General features: G+C 34.5%; 1 protein-coding gene across 13 annotated transcripts in view; it reads left to right on the forward strand.

Moving 5' to 3' along the window:
- The window catches only part of FIP1L1 (factor interacting with PAPOLA and CPSF1), a 79,969-nt gene that overhangs the window by 44,906 nt on the left and 14,812 nt on the right, over positions 1-20,251 (forward strand). For 7 of the 13 annotated variants that reach the window (XM_074276406.1, XM_074276418.1, XM_074276411.1 and 4 more), the window contains 2 exons: positions 5,442-5,496; positions 7,581-7,636. In XM_074276406.1, coding sequence (XP_074132507.1) covers positions 5,442-5,496; positions 7,581-7,636 — 111 coding nt within the window. Of the gene's footprint in view, positions 1-3,265; positions 3,293-5,441; positions 5,497-7,580; positions 7,637-20,251 lie in introns of all 13 variants that reach the window. The other 6 variants (XM_074276405.1, XM_074276417.1, XM_074276409.1 and 3 more) reach the window with 1 other exon arrangement.

Below are 20,251 nucleotides of genomic sequence, written 5' to 3' on the forward strand. Positions count from 1 at the left end.
TAATTCAAGTTTTGAATCTGTATAAACAAAAAGATGTTCTTGCTTGCAGAAATACAAAAATTTTGTAAGGGAGATGGTTTGGAGGGAAAGACACTGAATTTGAAATGTCTAAGAGACAATAATAGATAGGTGGTGATGATTTTGTAAGGACTAGGCTCAAGACAGAAGTAGTATGGTTATGATTGGGGAAGATTTTTTTTAGAGAGACTTGAACATGTGGGAAATAGTGAGCTCTTTATGAAAGGGTTTACATAGTAGAAGAGGACATGGAAAATTATTCAACAAATGACTGGAGTTTTTCATTTGAGAAAAGTTTAGGGAGGAGAGTATATGGGCATGGGGTATCAAGGTACATAGAGTGAAAGAAGATGAGATTTAGTCATTACCACAAGTTTGTTGGTAACTTTGCGAAGAGAGTGGGAGGTTTACAAGAAGTTGAGAAATTGGAGAAGGGGGTGTTTGCAGGCAGAAAGTAGAAACAAGTATAGATCTGAATTTTGGCTGTGAATGGGAGATAAGCTATGGTATAGCCTGAGGGGTGGAGGAGGGAATGGTAATTCCAGTGAAAAGTATTTTATTTTGTGTTTTTTGGTTTTTTAAGAGGCTCTGGAGACCTGGAAATGTTTAGAAGGCATGGAAGGAATCAGTAGGTAAATAGGGAGACATTGTCTATTGGAGAGAGATGGAGATGAATGAAATGACTCTGTATGGAAATTAAAAACATTAAATAATCAAAGACAAAAATGGAGATTGGGGGTGCCCTTGGCAAGAAATGTCAATTCTTAATCTAGAGCAAAGGTGATTTAGGAAAATGGTGTTGGGAAAATTTTGAAGTACATGATATAAGAGGGGGTTCAGAGGATGGCCTCTTTTCTCAGGTCAGGCTTGTGAATGAGACAAGGGTGTGAGTTGTATTTCTGCAACCTTGAAGAAAGAATGTTTGAAATAGCCATTGTGGAGAGGACACTAGAAAATTGATTAGTGAAAAACAGGGCTCAGTTGGGATGAATATATTTTAGTAGACCCAGTCAACAAGGTTGGATTTTCTGGGTTGTCTTTCAGCATCATGAATAGGAGCAAAGGGCGGCTCAATTGAGGTTTGTGTGGGTAAGAGCAGCAGGACACAAAGGTGGCAGAGAGCTCGAGTCGAAAAGACTGTAGTTGAACCAGTTAGTTATAGTCAAGATTATTTATGGCCAGAAGTAAGGCCAAAGGAAGCTCTAATTAGGAAAGGAGTCCCCTGCACAGAGGAGCATAATTGGGAGAACTGGTGAGAACAAATACATGGTCATCCTTTAGAGTCTTCAAGAACAATTTTAGGACAGGACTAGGTTGGAAAGTTTAGACTTAATGCATTGATCCTTGGAAAGGGGTATTATGACCTTGAGCTGCTAGATATATGCTATCAGAATCTGGATAGGTTGATGGTCCTCTTTAAATTTAGCTAGTCTACTTCTTGTTCTATAGACATGCAATAAATTGATCAGTAGGCCCTTATTGAAAACCTGTTCAACTTATATAAATTGCCAGAACCTTCTGTTCTGTCTGTATAATTTTCAAAAAAACAGTCAGTTACATGCTATGATGAGACAGTTAAGCAGGATCATAGAATTTAGAGATGGAAAGGAATTTATGGGTCATTCCAGTGGATCTTTTTCAAAGATGAGGAAATCCAAGTCCAGATGGAGTAATTTCCCCAAAGTTCCAAAGGATGTATAATGCAGAGTCACAACTCATCTCGAGAGCTTCTCAGTTTAAGGATAGCTTGCTTTCCATAATATCCCACAGAATTGTAGTGGTGGAAAATGAGATGACAATGATTAGCAAAATAACACATGGCCTTTCTTTACTTTTTTTTTTTTTTTTTTTTTTTTGTCTCCATGGAAGTCTATTTGTGGTGTACTTGGTGTTTTTGTTGTATTTAGCAATGTGGAAAGCAGCAAAAGAAATCATAAATGGATGGAAATTAACATTAACAAATGTGGTTATGTCCAACAGAATTTATTTAGGACTAATAATTCCAAAGCTATATCTTAAAACTTTTAGAATTTCTTTTTGTGTTTGCATTTTTAAAAACTTTTAAAGGCATAGTTGGGGTAGGTGCTATGATTACTATTTTAAAATCAGTTTTTGATTTAAAATTTTTTATAAACATGTTTCCAACTGAAACAGTATAGAATGCTCATACTGCATATTTGAAGCAACTTTTTGAATTTTTTTTTAATTACACAAAATTGGATCATTCAGTTAGGATTTAGGAAATGTTAACATTTTGATCAAGTACCCTTTTTAAATACAAATTTTTAATGATTCAAAAATTGTTTTCATTTTCTTTTAGCATCTTTTTCTCTAAGGTAAAACAGTGTTTATGGAACACAGTTAACTTTTTTGTACCATTATCTTGAATATTTAGTTCATTTTGAATGCATAGTAAATGTAAATAAATTTTGTTATTAGTGTTTTGGCAGCACCTTAGCTGGCATAAATTGGTAATATTTTCTTTGTCCTAAAACCAGAGCATCTTAGGCTAAAAGTGTTGTTATTGAAACACAGCAACTCTTCAGAGTTTACCAACAAATTCTGTGCAATTGTGAGGAATGTACCAGGATATTGTTCACTGAAATTTATGGCAATAAATTGAGCATCTTTCTTCAGGTGCTTTGGGTTGTTTATAGAGTCTTCCCTTCCTTCCATCAGCAAAATGTTGTATTTTCATTCCCTTGTCCATTAACTGTAATAAAATGTTGTATTGAATGCTTGTTTAGTATCCCAAACTATATTGAAGTTTGTGAAAGAGTGTTAGATCTCATCTTCAAAGTTTTGTTTTGTAATTCGTTAAGGGTTCAAAAAGAGCCAATATCTTATCATTAAAGTGTCAAAATGTATTCATGGAGCTGTTGTGTGAAGGGTCTACTTGGGACCTATATTTTAGTTGGGCTATATCATGGGGTTTGATATGTGTGCACGAGTGTGCTTTTTAAATGATTGCTAAATCTTCATTTGCAGTTTTAACAAATGGGAAAACTAATATCAAGTTGTTAGATTGGGTTTCATGAGGAAAGTTGGATGTTATTCTCTTGTACTGTTACTTTTACACAAGATGGAGAATGATCAAAAAGCATGGCTCATGATTCTTTTGAGTGAATGAAGCCAGGAAAATGAGAGGCCAAGGGTTTATTTCAAAGTTTGTTTTGGTGATGGCATTAAATACGTACCAGGTAATGAAATCCAATTACTATATTAAATTTCATCACTTGTTTTTTAGGTATTCCAATAACTGTACCACCTCCAGGTAAAACCTTTTTTCATGTTTTCTACATCATTGTTAATAAACATGAAATTTCACGCATGTAGTTACAGGAGGGACAGTGGTGATGTGGTTAGCATATGGAATAGGCTATTGAGATTTCAGGTCCTATTTTCAGCTCTGCCTTTGCTTCATTCCAGTCCTGATTCAGAAAACTACTTTTAGTTTTCTCTTACCACTTTGTTTTACCCATTGATACAGCAATAACTATTCTGTAGGTGAAAGGAATCTCTTAAAATCATCACCAAACTAATTTATAAAAACCTTGAAGAAACAGGTTACAAGGAAATAAAGACTATGACTCTATTAAGAACAAGTCTTCTCAGACTGACAGTTTTCTTCTGTAACAAAGTGACTGGCTTGGTAAACCTAAAGAAACAGATGTAATCTTATCTTGACCTGAGTATAGATTCTTATTTTTATCCCACTGGTGTATTCATCTATATACTGGGATAATATGGTCTCAACCACACGACTATTAGATGAGTACTCAACTGGTTGGATAGTTGTATTCACAGTGACTATCAGTTGATCAGTGTTGGAAGAGTATGATCTACAGGGTTTGGTCCTTGACCCAGAGTTGTTGTTGGTTTTTTTGTTTTTTTTTTTTTTCTTTAAAAAAAAAAATTGTCAGTGGCTTTAATAATGGGAGCAGTGAGCATGTTTGTTAAGTTTTATTTAAAACTCGAGGAGTGGAACATATGGGAGGATAACTAGTATTTTGAAGGGTAAAACTAAATTTCAAATTGACCTTGCTAAATGGGAGAATCAATAACAAGCTGAGAATGAAGGTTAGTAAGAATAAGTGCCAAATATTACACCGGCTTATGGATAGAGAATGACTGGCTATGTATGAGTATGGTAAAATTTTATCATAGTGGATAACAAGGAATACATAAATCATTGGTGTGTCATGCTAGTTTTTAAGAGCAGTATTAAAGCATATAGAAATAAAAGTAATGAAGTAATTTCATTATATTCAGCATTTTGCAGACCCTTGATACATTAATAATGGATCCCTAAACTAAGCTAGAGCAAAAAAAGGCATGGTGACTTGAGAAAAATTGGAGAGCCACAAAAATGTTTAGATCAGTCCTTCAAAGAAAGGGTAAAAGAACTGAGATCTCTTAACCTGTAACAGAAGGGTAAGGAGAGCTTAATAATAATCTTCACATATATGAAGGGTAATTAGAGCGAAAATAACTACCTATACCCTGACTACATTAAGGATAGCCTAAGAAGAAGTGGTCTAAAACTAACATAAGGAATTTAATTAATATATAACATTTCTTAACTGGGTTTGGTAAAATTGGGGTGGCTTGCCACAGAAAATTAAAGAACTTTTTTTTTTTTTTTTTACTAAGTCTTTAAAAAGTTTTCTTTTTATGGAATGGGATAATATAGCTTTGTTAGAAACTGGAAATTTAAACTAGTTGAACACTCAAGGCCCTTTTAGTCCTGTGATTTTTTTTTTTTAAAGTATATCATTTAAGTACTGTAAATAACTAAGAATAAAGCTGTTCCATGAGGAGTACATAATGGTGCAAATTTCTTTCTAAACTAAATTAAAAGCTACACTAAGTGCTTTGCTTTTTTCTTTTTAAAATAAATTAGTTTCTTTGGATTATGCTCTCAGCCTTAAGTGCTTTAGATCTTTGCTGTAATATATTTATAAATTAAGACTTACAAAGTAAATTCTGACATATCTCAGATTATTTTTTTAAAGTGGTAAATATATCTTCATATGTTTCATCTAAAATATCAGAACAATAATAGATGTCTGGTGTAAAATAGGTTATTTTATGTTTTCTATATGGAAAAGGTAAGGCATTGAAATTGACTTTGTCAGACTTAATAAAATGGGCTATGTGTGGTGCTGAAAATAAGACCGGGTCTCCTGACTCACAATTAGCAGACAAGACTACTTTATAAAATGTTAGAGGTGCCTTTTTTTTTTTTTTTTTTTTTTTTTTTTTTTTTTTAAATTTAGGGATTCTTTTGCTGTCCAGTACAGATAATAGAAGAATATTTGTTTCCAGAAAAATGGAATAATATTCAATAACTTGATTTTAATTCCTTATATACTATGTTGACACCCTATTAATTAATTCTTTTATTTTATGATTGAATACAGGTTTTCCTCCTCCCCCAGGAGCTCCTCCTCCATCTCTTATACCAACAATAGAAAGGTAAAAGTGTAATGGATTTTATAAACTACTAGTTGATGATTGGTGACAGTTGCAGATTGGAATTTTTTTTTTTTTTTTTTTTTTGGAGGCTGGGGTTAAGTGACTTGCCCAGGCTCACACAGCTAGGAAGTGTTAAGTGTCTGAGACCAGATATGAACTTGGGTCCTCCTGAATTCAAGGCTGGTGCTCTTATCCACTGCACCTCCTAGCTACCCCTCAGATTGGGATTCTTAAGAAAACCTTTTGATAGCTTAGAAATTGGTTTTTAAAGATTTTTATCTTACATAAAATATTAATTTGCTAATATATGTAGTAATATTTAATAAGGTTTTATATATTTACTTGAAAGAGCTAGACTTAGTCACACAACAAAATTACTGGGGAAAAAACAACACGACGAGATATTATTAAAACATAATGTGTGATGATTACTTGCTGAATTTGATGAGTATATCATTATGATTTTCCCAATCCTGATTTAACAGTATTATTATTATTATTATTATTATCTATGCCTCATGGAAATGTAGAAGATGCATTAGCAGGAGTAAACCAAGAAAATGGCACTTAACATTTGACTTTGACATAAGGTAAAATCCTTTACCTTATAAAAAGAGTGACTTAACCAGGGAAAAACAAGTATAAGTAGAGATGTTGCTATTTCTGTCCGTATCTGTCTATTGATTCTTTTAAGAAGAAATGAGTCTCCAAACTATTCCCTGAAGCAGGAATTGCATAATGAGAAATTCTCTTAGAGGGAATTAAGTAGTCTCAGTTTGGAAAGATTCTAAAAATAAAGCATCGTAGTGCATAATGGGGTTGAGTGTGGGTCCTGGTTACAATTTTCTCCAACAATGTGGCATTTGTATGCCAAGGAATCCAAAAATAAGAAATAGATCTATATCCAGTGGTAAAATTGTATCAGTCAACCAACTTGTTTAGTTCTTGTTAAACAAAAATTTTATCTCTGAATTGTAGTGAATTAGATATATTTCCATACTTTACATATCACCGATTAAGAACCTTTTAGTTGACTTCGCTTAAAAAAAAAAAGAAAGGATTTGCTTTGATATCTATTGAGGATAAATAAAATCTCCAGGACATAATTTTCATTAATCTGTTCCTCAGCTGCCAATTTTTAAATCAGTGGAAAATCTTGTTTATTAAACACACACACACATACACACACACGTTATTGTCGCTTGTAGATTGGGAACAGTAGGGCAAGAAGAGAAGTTAGTGCTAGCTTCTAATTATTAGACCCTTATTTTCAAGTACTCATCATTTAATTCCAAATACTTAACTCCTTTCATGCTTGTGCTGATGGGTATACTAGTGTGGTGTGGTATGCTAAAGGATTTTTTTGCCCTTAAATGGCAACTTCTCTGTACAAAATACACATCTAAGAAAAGAATGTGGCATATAAAAAATGTAGAGTAAAATATGAAGCCTGAGAGAAAGCATTATAGAAATTTCAATCATAAGTGTGTTAAGTAAGCATTTTTAAATTTGTTGAAAGAGATATTTTCCTCCTTATGATATATATATCCCTTCTTAGTAGGCATCTTAGTGGGTAGTGGATCTATAGATAGTATGATGGATTTGGAACTAGATTTGGAATATGGAAAGGCTCAGATTCAACTACAACACTTAGAAAGTGTATAGTCTTGGATAAATCACTTGCCCCTCTATGTTTCCATTTTCTTATCTGGAAAATAAGGTAGTTGGGCTAAAGGACTTCTAACATCCCATTCAGTTCTAAATCTTCTTACTTAAAAAGTCAGTTAAGCTGCTCTTTGATCCAGTGGAGCCAACTGTATTCTTAAAAAATAGCATTGTGTGTTTGTATATTTTAAAATTGAGCTGTCTTGTGTGTTTTTATTAAGATTAATTGGTATTTGAAGATTTAAAAAATAAATTTGTAGCAGTAAATTATTTGTTATATACTTCCAGTAACTATTTGATGTTTAAATTCTATTGTCTTTTTCAAGTTTTCCTTATATTTTACCTTTAAATCTAAGCTAGTGAAACTAAAAATTTAATATGATTGTCTTGGAATTAATAAAATATTTTCCCCCCAATAGTGGACATTCTTCTGGATATGATAGTCGTTCTGCTCGGGCATTTCCATACGGCAATGGTAAGTTTGCTAATTTCCTAAGATTTAAGTTGGATGTGAAAATACTTAAAGGTATATAAATTATAAAAACTAAAAAAAAACTTCCTTTACTTAAGGCTATATTACACAAAGTAATGAAAAGAACATTGAACTGTAGGGAAAATTTATTTATGTTGTTGTCTAACATGTCACTTAACAGTGGTTCCTGCCAATGATAAATGGTATTTGGGATACAATTATCAACACACTTGTATAAATAAATATCATTATTATTTAATCTTGGTAAAAAGTCAACTAAAACATGTATTTTTGTAAGTAAAGTTTGGGAAGGTTAGTAGATATACAGTAAAATGTGGCAGGAAAAGGGAATGATGCAAAAAAATCATAGAGGGCTTTAAGTGCTATTCTAAGTTTGTATTTTAGTCAGTAAGTATTTATTAAACACCTACTATGTGGCAGGAACCTTAAACTGTTTAAAAAAAAAAAAAAACATCAAAACAGGGACTGTGCCTACTATCACAGAACTCACAATCTAATGAGGAGACAACAAGCAAACGGATATTTACAAACAAGCTTTTTGTGGGTTAAATAGGAATAATTACTATTAGGAAGCATCAGAAAGGCTTTCTGTAGAAGTAAAGATTTTAATCGATACTTAAAGGAAGCCAGGAGAAAGAGATAAGGAGGGAGATTCCCTCAGCCAGAGAAAATGCCCAGAGCTGGATGATGGAACAGTAGAGGGTGGCATAAGAAGGCTACAAGGATGTTGGCAGGGCAGATGCTGGGTTATGAACGGCTTTGAATACCACAAGACAAGTTTCTATTTGATCCTGGAGGTGCTAAAAAAAAGCCACTGGAGTTTGGGTGGCGGAGTGATATTTTTTACATCTGTGCTGTAGGAAAATCACTAAGGAGACTGAATAGAGCATGGATTGGGTGGGGAAGAGACTCAAGGGTGTCTCGAACACTAGTACTCTCTGCTAGTGATCTGGATGTGAGGCGAGGAGGGAAGGGGCCATTGGAAAAGAGACTGCAGAGGTGAATGAGGTAGGCCTTGGCAACCGATTGGATAAGACAGAGGTAAGAGTGAATAACCTAAGAAGACACTTTAGGGGGCAAGTCTGAGAGACTGGGAGGATGAGAATAGTTTTAGCTTAAGATGTCTAATGGTCATCTAGTTTGATATGTCTAAAAGAAGTCAACAGAGAGGTTGGGGCAAAAAAAATAGTTTGAGAATCCTCAGCATAGAGATGATACTTCACTCAATGGAAGCAACCAATGCGCAAGGAAAAGAGGTAGACCCACTTATGGTGAAAGGATGGGAACCAAAGGAGGATCCTAGGCCCTCTTCCAAATCAGGTTTTTTGTGGATTTGCTTTTTGTGTTTTGATAACCATATTTTAATATATTTGGTTTCTTTTATAATCCACTGTATTTCATTTTATGCATCTAACAACATGATTCTAAGAAGTGGACCATAGACTTCAATAGTCTGCCAAAGAAGGGGTCCACCACATACAGGTGTGCTCATGAACACACACACACACACACACACACACATTTCTAAGTATTAGGTCTAATAGGAATTAACAGAGCAGGAGTCCTATGTGATAAGATGAATGTTTTGGCATCTATGTAAAGGGGCTAGATTGTAGAGGCAAGAAATTAAAAGCAGAGAGACCTGTTGAGGATTCTCTATTAAGTAGTGTTGAACCCCTGAAATGGAATTGTGATCATATGAATGGAGAGATGGGATTGAATGTGAGAGATGTTTTAAAGAGAGATTCAATGACACATTTTTAGATTTTTTTTCTTCTCTATGTTTTATGTTGAAGCTTTTATGTTTGTTTAAATATCAGTAATCTACAAACAACAAAATTAAAGTTAAATATAGTGACAATCCTAGGTCATTAAAAGTATATATCCTTGACCATGAATAGTAATCAACAAAAGTAGGAAAAGATACATGCTCTCAGTCTGTCACTTCTAAACAGTTTTTAGAAAAGTGTTTTGTGAGGGGGTTGTTTATTACAATATGTCAAAATAGTTATGAAAGGGAATTATTGAAATGAGAGGTAGCAAATCATAATTACTATCTGACATACTGGCTTAATAGTTTTCTTAATCTCTCAGTGACCCGAGTCGGTATTCTAAGGTGGAACAGGTGTCTATTTGCATGTGTTCACTAGAAGTCCTTTATGCCAATTAAATCACAAATCTGGCCCCCTAAAAGTAGAATGAACAATCTTGAATCAATGTGTACTACCTTTGCCCTTATATTTTGGACAGTGCTTTGTGTGGTATTTCTAATGCATATATAGTAACCTCTGACAAAATATGAGCCCCTCAATAGAGTATTCAGTGGCTTTTCATCATGCTTTGCTAACACTCAGTGAATTGGTGACAAGACACCAGAAGTTCTTTTCCAGAATCCTTGAATTTAGAGTGTAATATACTTTCTCTGTTTTACTTCAATGATAATCTTCCTTATATTGTTAAAATATAGTGTTAGAATATCTTGATAATGAACTACGCTAACTTGACTACAAATTCTTGATTGCTTCTTTAACTTTACCTTCTCTCTTGCCTTCCTTCACGCTGAGGTTCAGCTCTCTAAGGCTGATCTCCTTGCCTTCAGTTCCCATGGGCTCTAGAAAAAAATATTTAATTTTTTTTGTCAAGGCCTAAAATCCATCCATCTAATTGATATAAAAATGGCAATCATTCTAGATGTTTGAACATTGGCTCAGCTGTAGGATTTTGTAGCTGGCCACAACTGTCTGCTCTTGGAAGCTCTTCCTTTTTTTTTTTCAGTTCCACTAGCTTTTATCCCATTCCTCTTTCCTTATATACTCTTTTCCATTCAGTGTTATTGCACATTTGCCAATCTAATCATGAAGTTTTATTGAGTCATGAATAAGATTACTTTGTTTTATTTTTCATTCATTTCCCAGAAATAATGCTTTGAAATTTATGGCAAATTTCTCCCTGACCTCTCTTGACACCCCACGTTCCCCCCCTTTCCCAATATAGAATTTTTTTTTTTTTTAAATTTCTTAAAACATTTTGTTGTAATGGAGCAATCACTAGGCACGGAGTCAGGAAAGCTGAGCTTTGAATTGGAGGTCCAATACTAATTAGCTGCTTGACCTTAGACAGATTAGATAACCCCTTTTTCCTTACCAAGAAAATGGTGATGATTATACATGTTCTAAATGTGTTACATAGTATGGGTAAGGAAAAAAGTACTACAAATGTGAATTAGCATTCCCAGTGTAGAATTATTATTCTCTTGTAGTTGGCTTTTCATTTGGCTCAGTACTCCTTTTTTTGTTTTTTACATCTTATTATTTTCCAAATATATCCTTCCTCTCTCAGTGAACCTTTCTTTGGGGAAAAAAAAAATGAAGAAATAACAAGTTAACAAAATCAGCTGACAACTCAATCCTTATGATTTCTAACAGCAAATCCTAAGCAGTTTTAACTTATTAATGAATTTCCCCTTTCTTGAACTTAACTGTATTTTGCAAGGACTTCATCCAACGATTTAACCTAGTTCTCTCCCTTCCAAATTTTTTTTCATAGATTACTTTTTTTCTTTAATATTCTGTTCTTTTTCCTTCTAAATTTTTTTCATAGATTACTTTCAAGGTTCTCTCCCTTTCCTCCTCCAATCTTACCTTAATTTGTTTTGTTTGCATTTTATATATCTGAGTGGTTTGTGATTGTTATTACATGAGGCTTCAGCTTTTTTATATGTAAAATGAGAGTGTTGAGCAAGGTAATCTTTAAAATCCCTTCTATCCTAAATCTTATCTTGTGTTTAATCAGGTTTTTTTGTTTTTTTTTTTTTAAGTGGCTACCACTATGCTAGACTGAGACTACCGAGGGAAAAAATGGAAATAGGCATTGTCCCAGGTGCACAGATAGAAATGCAGATATAAGTCTCCTGACTTCAGCTCCAGAACTTTTCCCCGTGGACTTTGATGCTTTAATTTTTAACTATGTTATGGATTAAGATAATATAATGATCAAGTTAAGACTTGAATTATTTTATTTTTGTTTAGCAATAGAGGTATATGGGGTATGTAGGGAAAGGGAATGATTTGGAATTGGGAGGACCCAGATTTAACTTCAGTTTCATATACACAGTAGCTGTGTGACTCCTGGCAAACTGAGTGTCATTTTCCTTATCTAAAGTCATGGGAAATAAGGTTGAATTAGATAGGTATTGTGAGCAAGCTTCTCCCCTCCCCCCCAGAATCATTATGTTAACATGCTTATTCTTTTTTCTGAGTATTTCAAAACATTAGAATCATCATGTCTGAGTTGGCAGGAATAATTATTCCCAATCTCCTCATTTTATGAATAAAATTGAGGGATGGGGAATTTTGTTGGTGATTAACTAGCTGGAGCTTGAATTTAGAGGTTCTCCTCTATATGCCACTCTCAGATGTTAAATGAGGGCTTCTTTTAAAGAATCCAAGGATTTTAAAGAATTTTTGTTTTTGTTCATGTGTTTGTTTTTAAAGCTAATGGAAAGAGATTAGTAATCTCTTTTATGGTTGTCCATTGCAGTTGAGATAAGTCCAGTTAAAAGCTTTAAGTTCTGTATCCAAAAGAAGATCATGCAGATTTCTTTCATTGTTTCATCTCTCCCTGTGCCTTAACTCTCCAGAGTCAATTTTTGCTCTCATCATCACAGGAATTTATGATGCCCTCCATGGGTAATCTCCAAGTTTAGAATTGTAGATGTAGATATGGAAGGAACCCTGGAGACTTTCTAGTCTGACCCCTCATGACAGATAAGGAAATAAACTCTGGCAGAGGAGGAGTGACTTGCCAAGTTTCAACGGAGGTAGTGTCTTGGCATTTGAACTCAGGTCTCTGACTTGAGGGCCAGTGCTCTTTCTACCATATTATGCTGCTTGCCTCCATGAGTCCACAGAACTTTCTCAATCCTTTACTTCTATTTTACTCTCTTTTATACCATCAAATCTCATTGTTGCTTACTCCTTGTCAGACCTCACCCCTGGGTTATTTCTACCATCTGCCTCTGCTCCTCACTTGTGCTAAAGATTGATAGAAATTATCATCTACCTCTTCTGCTCCCACTCATGTGCACAAGCAGAATTAGAAGTCAAACATCTGACTTGACTGATTCCAACTAGAAGTTGGTTGACTTAACTTTGCTGGCCCTCACTTCAGTAAGAAAATCCTTTTATCTGTCACTAATTGGTCTCTTGGTCACCCACTTCCTCCTCCTCCCCCCATTTCTGAAAGCTTCTCCAAACCTTTGCTTCTCACTCCTTCACATCAACTGGAAATTTTTTGCTTAAATTTGGTTTTGTTTGTTTGTTTTGTTTTTTAATAAAGATGAAATGTTAGTTCAAAGTTTAAGGTAAAAGTGAAAAATAGTCTAAACCTGGGTTTCAGGGTAAAAATTATATTTTGGATTGATATTTTGTTTTAATATCTCATTCATTTTCATATCTGACCCTCACCAAAATCCATTACCCCAGGATGCACTTTGAAAAAGAATAAAAAAGAAAAAATTTTAAGAAGTTTAAAACCACCTGAAACATTACATTTGTCAATATGTATATATATGTAATACTTCATACTTGTAGTTTCTTCCCTCCATTCTTCCTTCAATGAAGAGAGCCCAGACTTGGTTATCATTTGCTTAAACTCTAAAAGTGATTTTTACATAAATGTCTATGACTTCTCAAGAATCCTGTTGCTAAGTGAATCAGTTTACTATTGGATGAAAGTGGTTTAAATTGTTATTAAAACTTTTTGAGAACTTAACCAAAAAAGTCTTAACTAATCTTTAAAAAACACTCTTAGTTAATTCTTGCTGTAAATTATTACTAGATATAATACAGATTTATTTCTGTAACAGTACATACAAGTTGTCTGTTATATAATAGTGTTCAGTAAACTTGTTGGCAAACAGCTGTAACCATCTGCTTCAGAGTTTAGAATTAGGTTTTAATCTTCCATGGCCCAATTCTATAAATATTTGTAATTATTTCTGTGAAAATGTAGGTAACCTATATACTGTATGTATATAATAGAATGATGTCTGGGGTCATTAATTGTTATATATGAAATTAGTTATTTATAGCTGAAAGATTCATTATTAAAAGTACTTGTGTCTAGATCTGCATTGGCCTAAACTACTTGAATTAAAAGCAGTTTCCTTTAAGGAAAGGAAGTTTTTTTTTGTTTTGTTTTGTTTTTTTATGGCCTGCTTGAAAAAATTAATACTTGAAAAAGTTGTTTTGGTGACTTAAAATAGTGAATCCCAAGAGCAGTAAGGTGACAGAATTTCAAATGGAGATAAGGAAGTGAGAGCGAGTCACAGAGGAATTTCTTAAAGTAAAAATCATTTGTGCAGAAAAGTAAAAATAAAACCAAAATGCATTTATAAGTCAGAAGATCAGATTCTTAGCAAATAGAATAATCAAGTTAATTGCATGTTATCACATGCGTTCTTCTAATGTATTTAGGTACATTCGACATTATGTACAGTTTTATTTCAGAATAAATTTTTCCATTTGTTTGCTTTTGATTTTGTTATGGGTATGTTTTTGCTAATATTTAACTGTGAAAAGATTAATACTCTGTTTTTCTAAATGCCTTAAATTCTATGATTGTGAATTTTAAATTGTTAAAGGTTCTCATCTTTTAGAAGGGACATATGAATATTCTGAGAGCTTCAAATTTTTAGACTTCGATAATAATAAAGCCTGTTATATAAAGGCAACAGGTAGTGATAGTTTATATATGTTATATAAAGGCAAGTTAAGAGTGATAATTTAGGAGTTTTATTATACTTCTAATAAAGATTCCCATATGAATCCTAGAAAACACTTTTTTCCCTCTCCTCTGCAAGTGTGTCTTGCTTCAGTATTTAAAAGCTCCATGATTTCGTCAATTCTCCCACTGTCTCCATATCATGGAACACTAATCTAGTGTAGAAGTTAGTAGGTGGTTTGAGGAGTTTCTATGTCTGAAAAATTAATCTCATTACAGCCAACTTAGTGGTGTCTCTTATGCCTAAAAAGGCTAAGTCTTATATTGCAAATTACAGTCCATGTTCCTTTGAAATTTGAATCCAAGTCTTCTGATGATAAATCTGGTCTTTTTTTCCACCAAGATATTCCCCTACTTTGAGGAGTCTCATAGATCTCATTTGTCTAATAGAACCTTCTTCACTTACTTTCAGCACAGCTTCTGTTTACTTTGAAGATTGAAAAGGTAGAAGTATTTTCAATTTATTGGAAGTGAAAAAAGAGGAATGTATAAGTTTCCTCCAAAGATAGCATCTTAATTTAGCTGTTTAGTGTTATCATGGACTTCTCAAAACCACAGGTTGTTAATAAAATTCATTAATAAGGATTTTGAGGTATAGAGTAGGGGAGAAGAGAGGAGGCTCATGGCAAATGTCTGCCTTTTCAATCAGTTATTAGGGGAAGTCTTCAGTTGAGAGGGTAGAGGGAGAAGGCCATGTGAAAGGCTTGAAAAAGAAAACAAAGGGATGTAATAGCTGTGGGGGGGAGGGTATAGTAGAGTACAGAGCTTGGATTGCTTCAGGAAGGGTCTTGTAATCAGATAACAATTTATAATGGACCTGACAGCACAATTGCCTTTCATTCTCAACTTTAACTTTAACAGCACATAATAGGAGCAGAGGTAGCAGATGATGGAAGTAATCCAGGGTTGAAATTTGGCAGGTCATGAACAAGGAGGCAAGGGAGATGAGAACTCAGGTAATGTAAATTTTGAGTAGATGAGTAACATCAAGTTTGGGAGAAAGGCAAAGAAAGTAAAGCAAAGAAGGAGGGAGAAATTGGGAGAAATGAAGCATGGATGAAATTGTTAGGAAGACATGATAAAGAAAATTCAGAAAGCTTCATCATAAAAATGGAACACTTGTTGAATGATGCAGAGTTCAAGTGGCATTATTCTCATATGTGGCTGAAGTAGAAGGAAAAAAAAATGTGGAATTGAGAGAAATTCAACAAAAACGTGTATGAAGTCCCCAGTGCGAAGGTCTGTGCTAGCTCCTCTGAAGGGCTCAGACTAAGTCCTTGTCATTTTTTTTTTTTTTCATTTCTTTATTTTTTATTTTTTATTTAATTTTTATTTTATTTTATAATTATAACTTTTTTTTTTGACAGTACATATGCATGGGTAATTTTTTACAACATTATCCCTTGCACTTACTTCTATTCAGATTTTTTCCCTTCCTCCCCCAACCCCCTCCCCCAGATGGCAAGCAGTCTTATATATGTTAAATATATTACAGTATATTCTAGATACAATATATTTGTGTAGAACCGAATTTTTTGTTGCACAGGAAGAATTGGATTCAGAAGGTAAAAATAACAGTTTACACTCATTTCCCAGTGTTCCTTTTCTGGATGTAGCTGGTTCTGTTCATCATTAATCAATTGGAATTGGATTAGCTCTTCTCTATGTTGAAGATATCCACTTCCATCAGAATACATCTTCATACAGTATCATGGTTGAAGTGAATAATGATCTTCTGGTTCTGCTCGTTTCACTCAGCATCAGTTGATGTAAGTCTCTCCAAGCCTCTCTGTATTCCTCCTGTTGGTCATTTCTTACAGAACAATAATATTCCATAACATTCATATACCATAGTTTACCCAACCATTCTCCAATTGATGGACATCCATTCATCTTCCAGCTTCTAGCCACTATGAAAAGGGCTGCCACAAACATTTTGGCACATACAGGTCCCTTTTCCTTCTTTAGTAGTTCCTTGGGGTATAAGCCCAGTAGTAGTATGGCTGGGTCAAAGAGTATGCACAGTTTGATAACTTTTTGGGCATAGTTCCAAATGGTTGGATTCTTTCACAACTCCACCAACAATGCATCAGTGTCCCAGTTTTCCCACAGCCCCTCCAACATTCATCGTTATTTGTTCCTGTCATCTTAGCCAATCTGACAGGTGTGTAATGATACCTCAGAGTTGTCTTAATTTGCATTTCTAGTCCTTGTCATTATAAGCAAAAGTCCTTGCCCCACATTGTGGACTCCAATATGTAATGTTCTGTTGTCTCCAGAGACTGCCGATTGCTCTCTGGGAGGAGATCTGCTGTGTCAACTCAAATCTCTCAGACAGATTCTTCTTCCTGTAGAGAGCCCTTGTCTCCAGACAGTTGCCGCCAACTCTGGTCCAGAGTAGAGAGTCTTCTTCCTCCTGAGAGCTGCCTCAAGTCTGGCCCAGACAAGACTCTCAATCTCACCCTCTTTTATCCTCCCAGAGAATGGGTGTGGGATAACGCAAGGGCTTCTGGGAAAAGTTAGTTCAACCAGTGAACTTGCTCCTCTTAAGCATGCAAGCTCCTCCCCAGGAGTTCAAAGGGGTTAAACTCCTAGTAAAGACCAGAACTAGAGAATTGTTAAGTACCGACTTAGCACTTAGTAAGAACCTAATATCTCATTATCTCAGCACTTAGTAAGAACCTAACACCCTAGTGTGATAGGCAGGTATCAAGAAAATGGAGCAGATACCGAACAATTTAAGAAAGGAACAAGTGTGATCTAGGGACTGGTAGAGGCAACCTTAAAAGAAGTAGAGGATTTGTCTAATAAATGATGGCAAAAGGAAGTGATAGAAATACCAAAAAAGGGGGGGAGGGGAGAGTTGGGGTTAAAAAAAGTATACCAACTTCCTCTCTTGGACCAGGTGTTGGGGATATGAGATAAAATCAAATGACTACTAGAAAAGATGGCTCAGGATTTAAAGTCATCTTAGAAAAGTAAAATGAATGGAAATTTATTCATAATAGAATAGATAGGGGCAGCCAGGGTGGTTGAGTAGATACAATCAGAAGGATTTCAGTTCAGATCTGGTCTCAGACACTTGACACTTACTTGCCAAGATAATAATAATATTCCAGAAAGTGGTAGAATGTGGTGTGAGCAGAGGAAATTAGAACATGGGATGGAAAATTAGGAAAGTTGTAGAGGAGGAAAGTGGTTTTCACTTAACTAGCTGTGGATTCTATTTCCTTAGAATTGAAATGGTTTAAATGGATCAGGCATTATCATGTCTAGAATTGAGAAGCTAAACCGGATTGCTTTTTGAATTTGTGGCTGTTTCTGATTTCTTTGTATGTAATAGTTATATTCACATCACATTCTGAACTTTATGAAATTTTTTCAATGAGTGAAGGAAAAAAAGCTAATGGGGAAGCAACATATAAGGAAGTTTTCTTCTTCAAGGTAGATGGGAAAACCCTGGTTTGTTATTTGTTTTGGGACAGTAACAAAATCTTTCTTTTCATGTCTAGGCAGGAATGGAGGGAAGGTTTGTTGTAACTGTACTCTTGGGCTCAGGGTCCTGAGCTCTTTCTGCTGGGGATTGTAGGGAGACAATGGTCAAAGTGTTGGTGGTAATGAAACCCTGCAGGCTCTTTGGTCCTTAGGTGGCTGGTGGTCTGGAAGCAGGGCTGGTCCTCTGGGAAGCTCCACTGTCCTAGTTTTGAGGGGCTCACCTCCCTTTTGTTGGTAGTTGGTTGTGGCAGGGATAGTAGACTTCATCTAAGGGAAGAATGAAATATTCATGTGTCAGAGCAAATCCTATATGGAAATTCATATATAATCTTTTGTAAGTGTTTATGATTTTGGATTTAGGTTGATTACTATTATTTAAACAAATACAAAGACCCAATAAGGTATCATAAATTAGTTTTTGAAAACTAAACTCAAACACTCAAAATTCTGACAACTGACAGAGGTTTGTATTTTGTTTGTTTTCACTATATTGGAGAGAGAAAGGAGAAGCAAAGAAAATAGGTTTGCTGATTGAGGTTGATGATATCAATGATAATAGGTTATGGAATCAGAGGTGTAGAGCTAAAACAAACCAGAAAAGTTATAACCTCTGCACTCCATGTGATAGATGAAGAGCATAAAAGCTTAAGTGTCTCTCCCTGTGCCACACATCTAGTGAGTACCGGAGAAAAGTCAAACCTGCCTTCCTGATTGCCAAGGTCAGTGCTGTGACCAAATATATATATTTATATGTATATATCAAAATACTTGAACCCAGAATTGCCTGATTTTTGAATTTTGAAGTCAGCTCTGTATCTACTGTGAAACTTCTCTAAAAGAAATATTGGATTAACTGGAATTTTATGTATGTTAACAATCCCATTTTTTCAACCTTGCCAAATAGCAGAACTTTTGCTGATGATCCTAAGGTCTTCTTAGAAACTTACAATGCCTGTCCTTCCATTTCCCCCTCAATGTATATTCCATAATTGCACACACTTAAACAGAACTTATTTTCCTTTAATGCTCTATATATTTGTCAGTAATTGTCTCTTGATTTTTATTTTGCTGGGGAAAAAAATAGTCTTCAGATATTCTTCAGAACCTTCTCTATCCTAAAGCACCTGTATTTTCGATTACTATCCTTTCAGCCTTAGACTATGTCACTCCAACTGATTACAACATTGCTTTCAAGTCTCCTGGAGTCTGAATATTTCTCTTGGTATAGTTCTTGGGTTGTTGAAAACAAATGTAATTTAAAATTACAGTTAAATAATAAGCTCTATACCATGATTATATTTCTTAGTGCTGAAGTGTCTTCTCTTAATGCTTTAAGCATATTACTTGAATAAGTAATTTCTCTCTCTGTTCTTGGGAGGCTAAAATGATTTAGCACTTGGAAAGTTCTTTATAAACCTTAAAGCACTATTTAAATGTTAGTTTTTTGTATGATTATTATACAACAAGCCAAAATATTTATTAATGGGTCACCGTTGAACTTTCTTGTATGACTCATGAAGTGTAAGAAAAACAGTTCTGTTTGAGCAAGTCACTTTATCTATATAGACTTCTAATTTTTTTTTTTTCCCCTTCCCTGTAAAATGTAAGGATTTAACTGTGTGACTTCTAAGGTGAAGTTCTGTGTGATCTGAAATCTCATTATTTGAAAACCACTTAAGTAAAGATTTATTCAAATTCTTCCACATTAAAATAAGTACTGACCTACTAGCTTTGTGCATACTGGGCAGAATACCTAAAAGGAAGTTAATACTGTCTCTTTAGATTTATGTTTTTAACCACATTTAAGCCTTTTAGTGAGAGAAAAAATCTTGAGTAATCACCTGGCATTAATCACTTGTATGTCAGTCTCTATTAAGCACTAACAATTTAAAGAACAAAAGAAAGTTACCACTCTCAAGGAGCTCTGGTTGAGACAACATTCAAATAATGTATTTTTAAAAGCTGCAAATTCAACCTACATTGGAGATAATCCATTAAGGAAAGGCATCAGCATTTAGGCAAAGTAGGTGAGGCTTCTTGCTAAAGGTAGAGTTTTAGCTGAGACTTGAAGGAAGCTAGGAGATGGAGATGAAGAAGAAAGTTCCAATTAATGAAAAACAATAAGCAGTAATGTCCAGAATTGAAAAAATAGAGTAGAATCTTGAACAGGAAGGCCATTATTACTTTATTGATAATAAGAGTAGGAAGTGTCTAAGGAGTAAAAAGACAGGAAAGGTAGAAAGGAGGTACCAGGTTATGGAAGGTTTTCAAAGACAAATAGAGTGTTTTATATTTTATTCTAGAGGCTAGCCCCTAGAA

Source organism: Sminthopsis crassicaudata, chromosome 6, assembly GCF_048593235.1.
Source record: "Sminthopsis crassicaudata isolate SCR6 chromosome 6, ASM4859323v1, whole genome shotgun sequence".
Taxonomy (NCBI): Eukaryota; Metazoa; Chordata; class Mammalia; order Dasyuromorphia; family Dasyuridae; genus Sminthopsis; species Sminthopsis crassicaudata.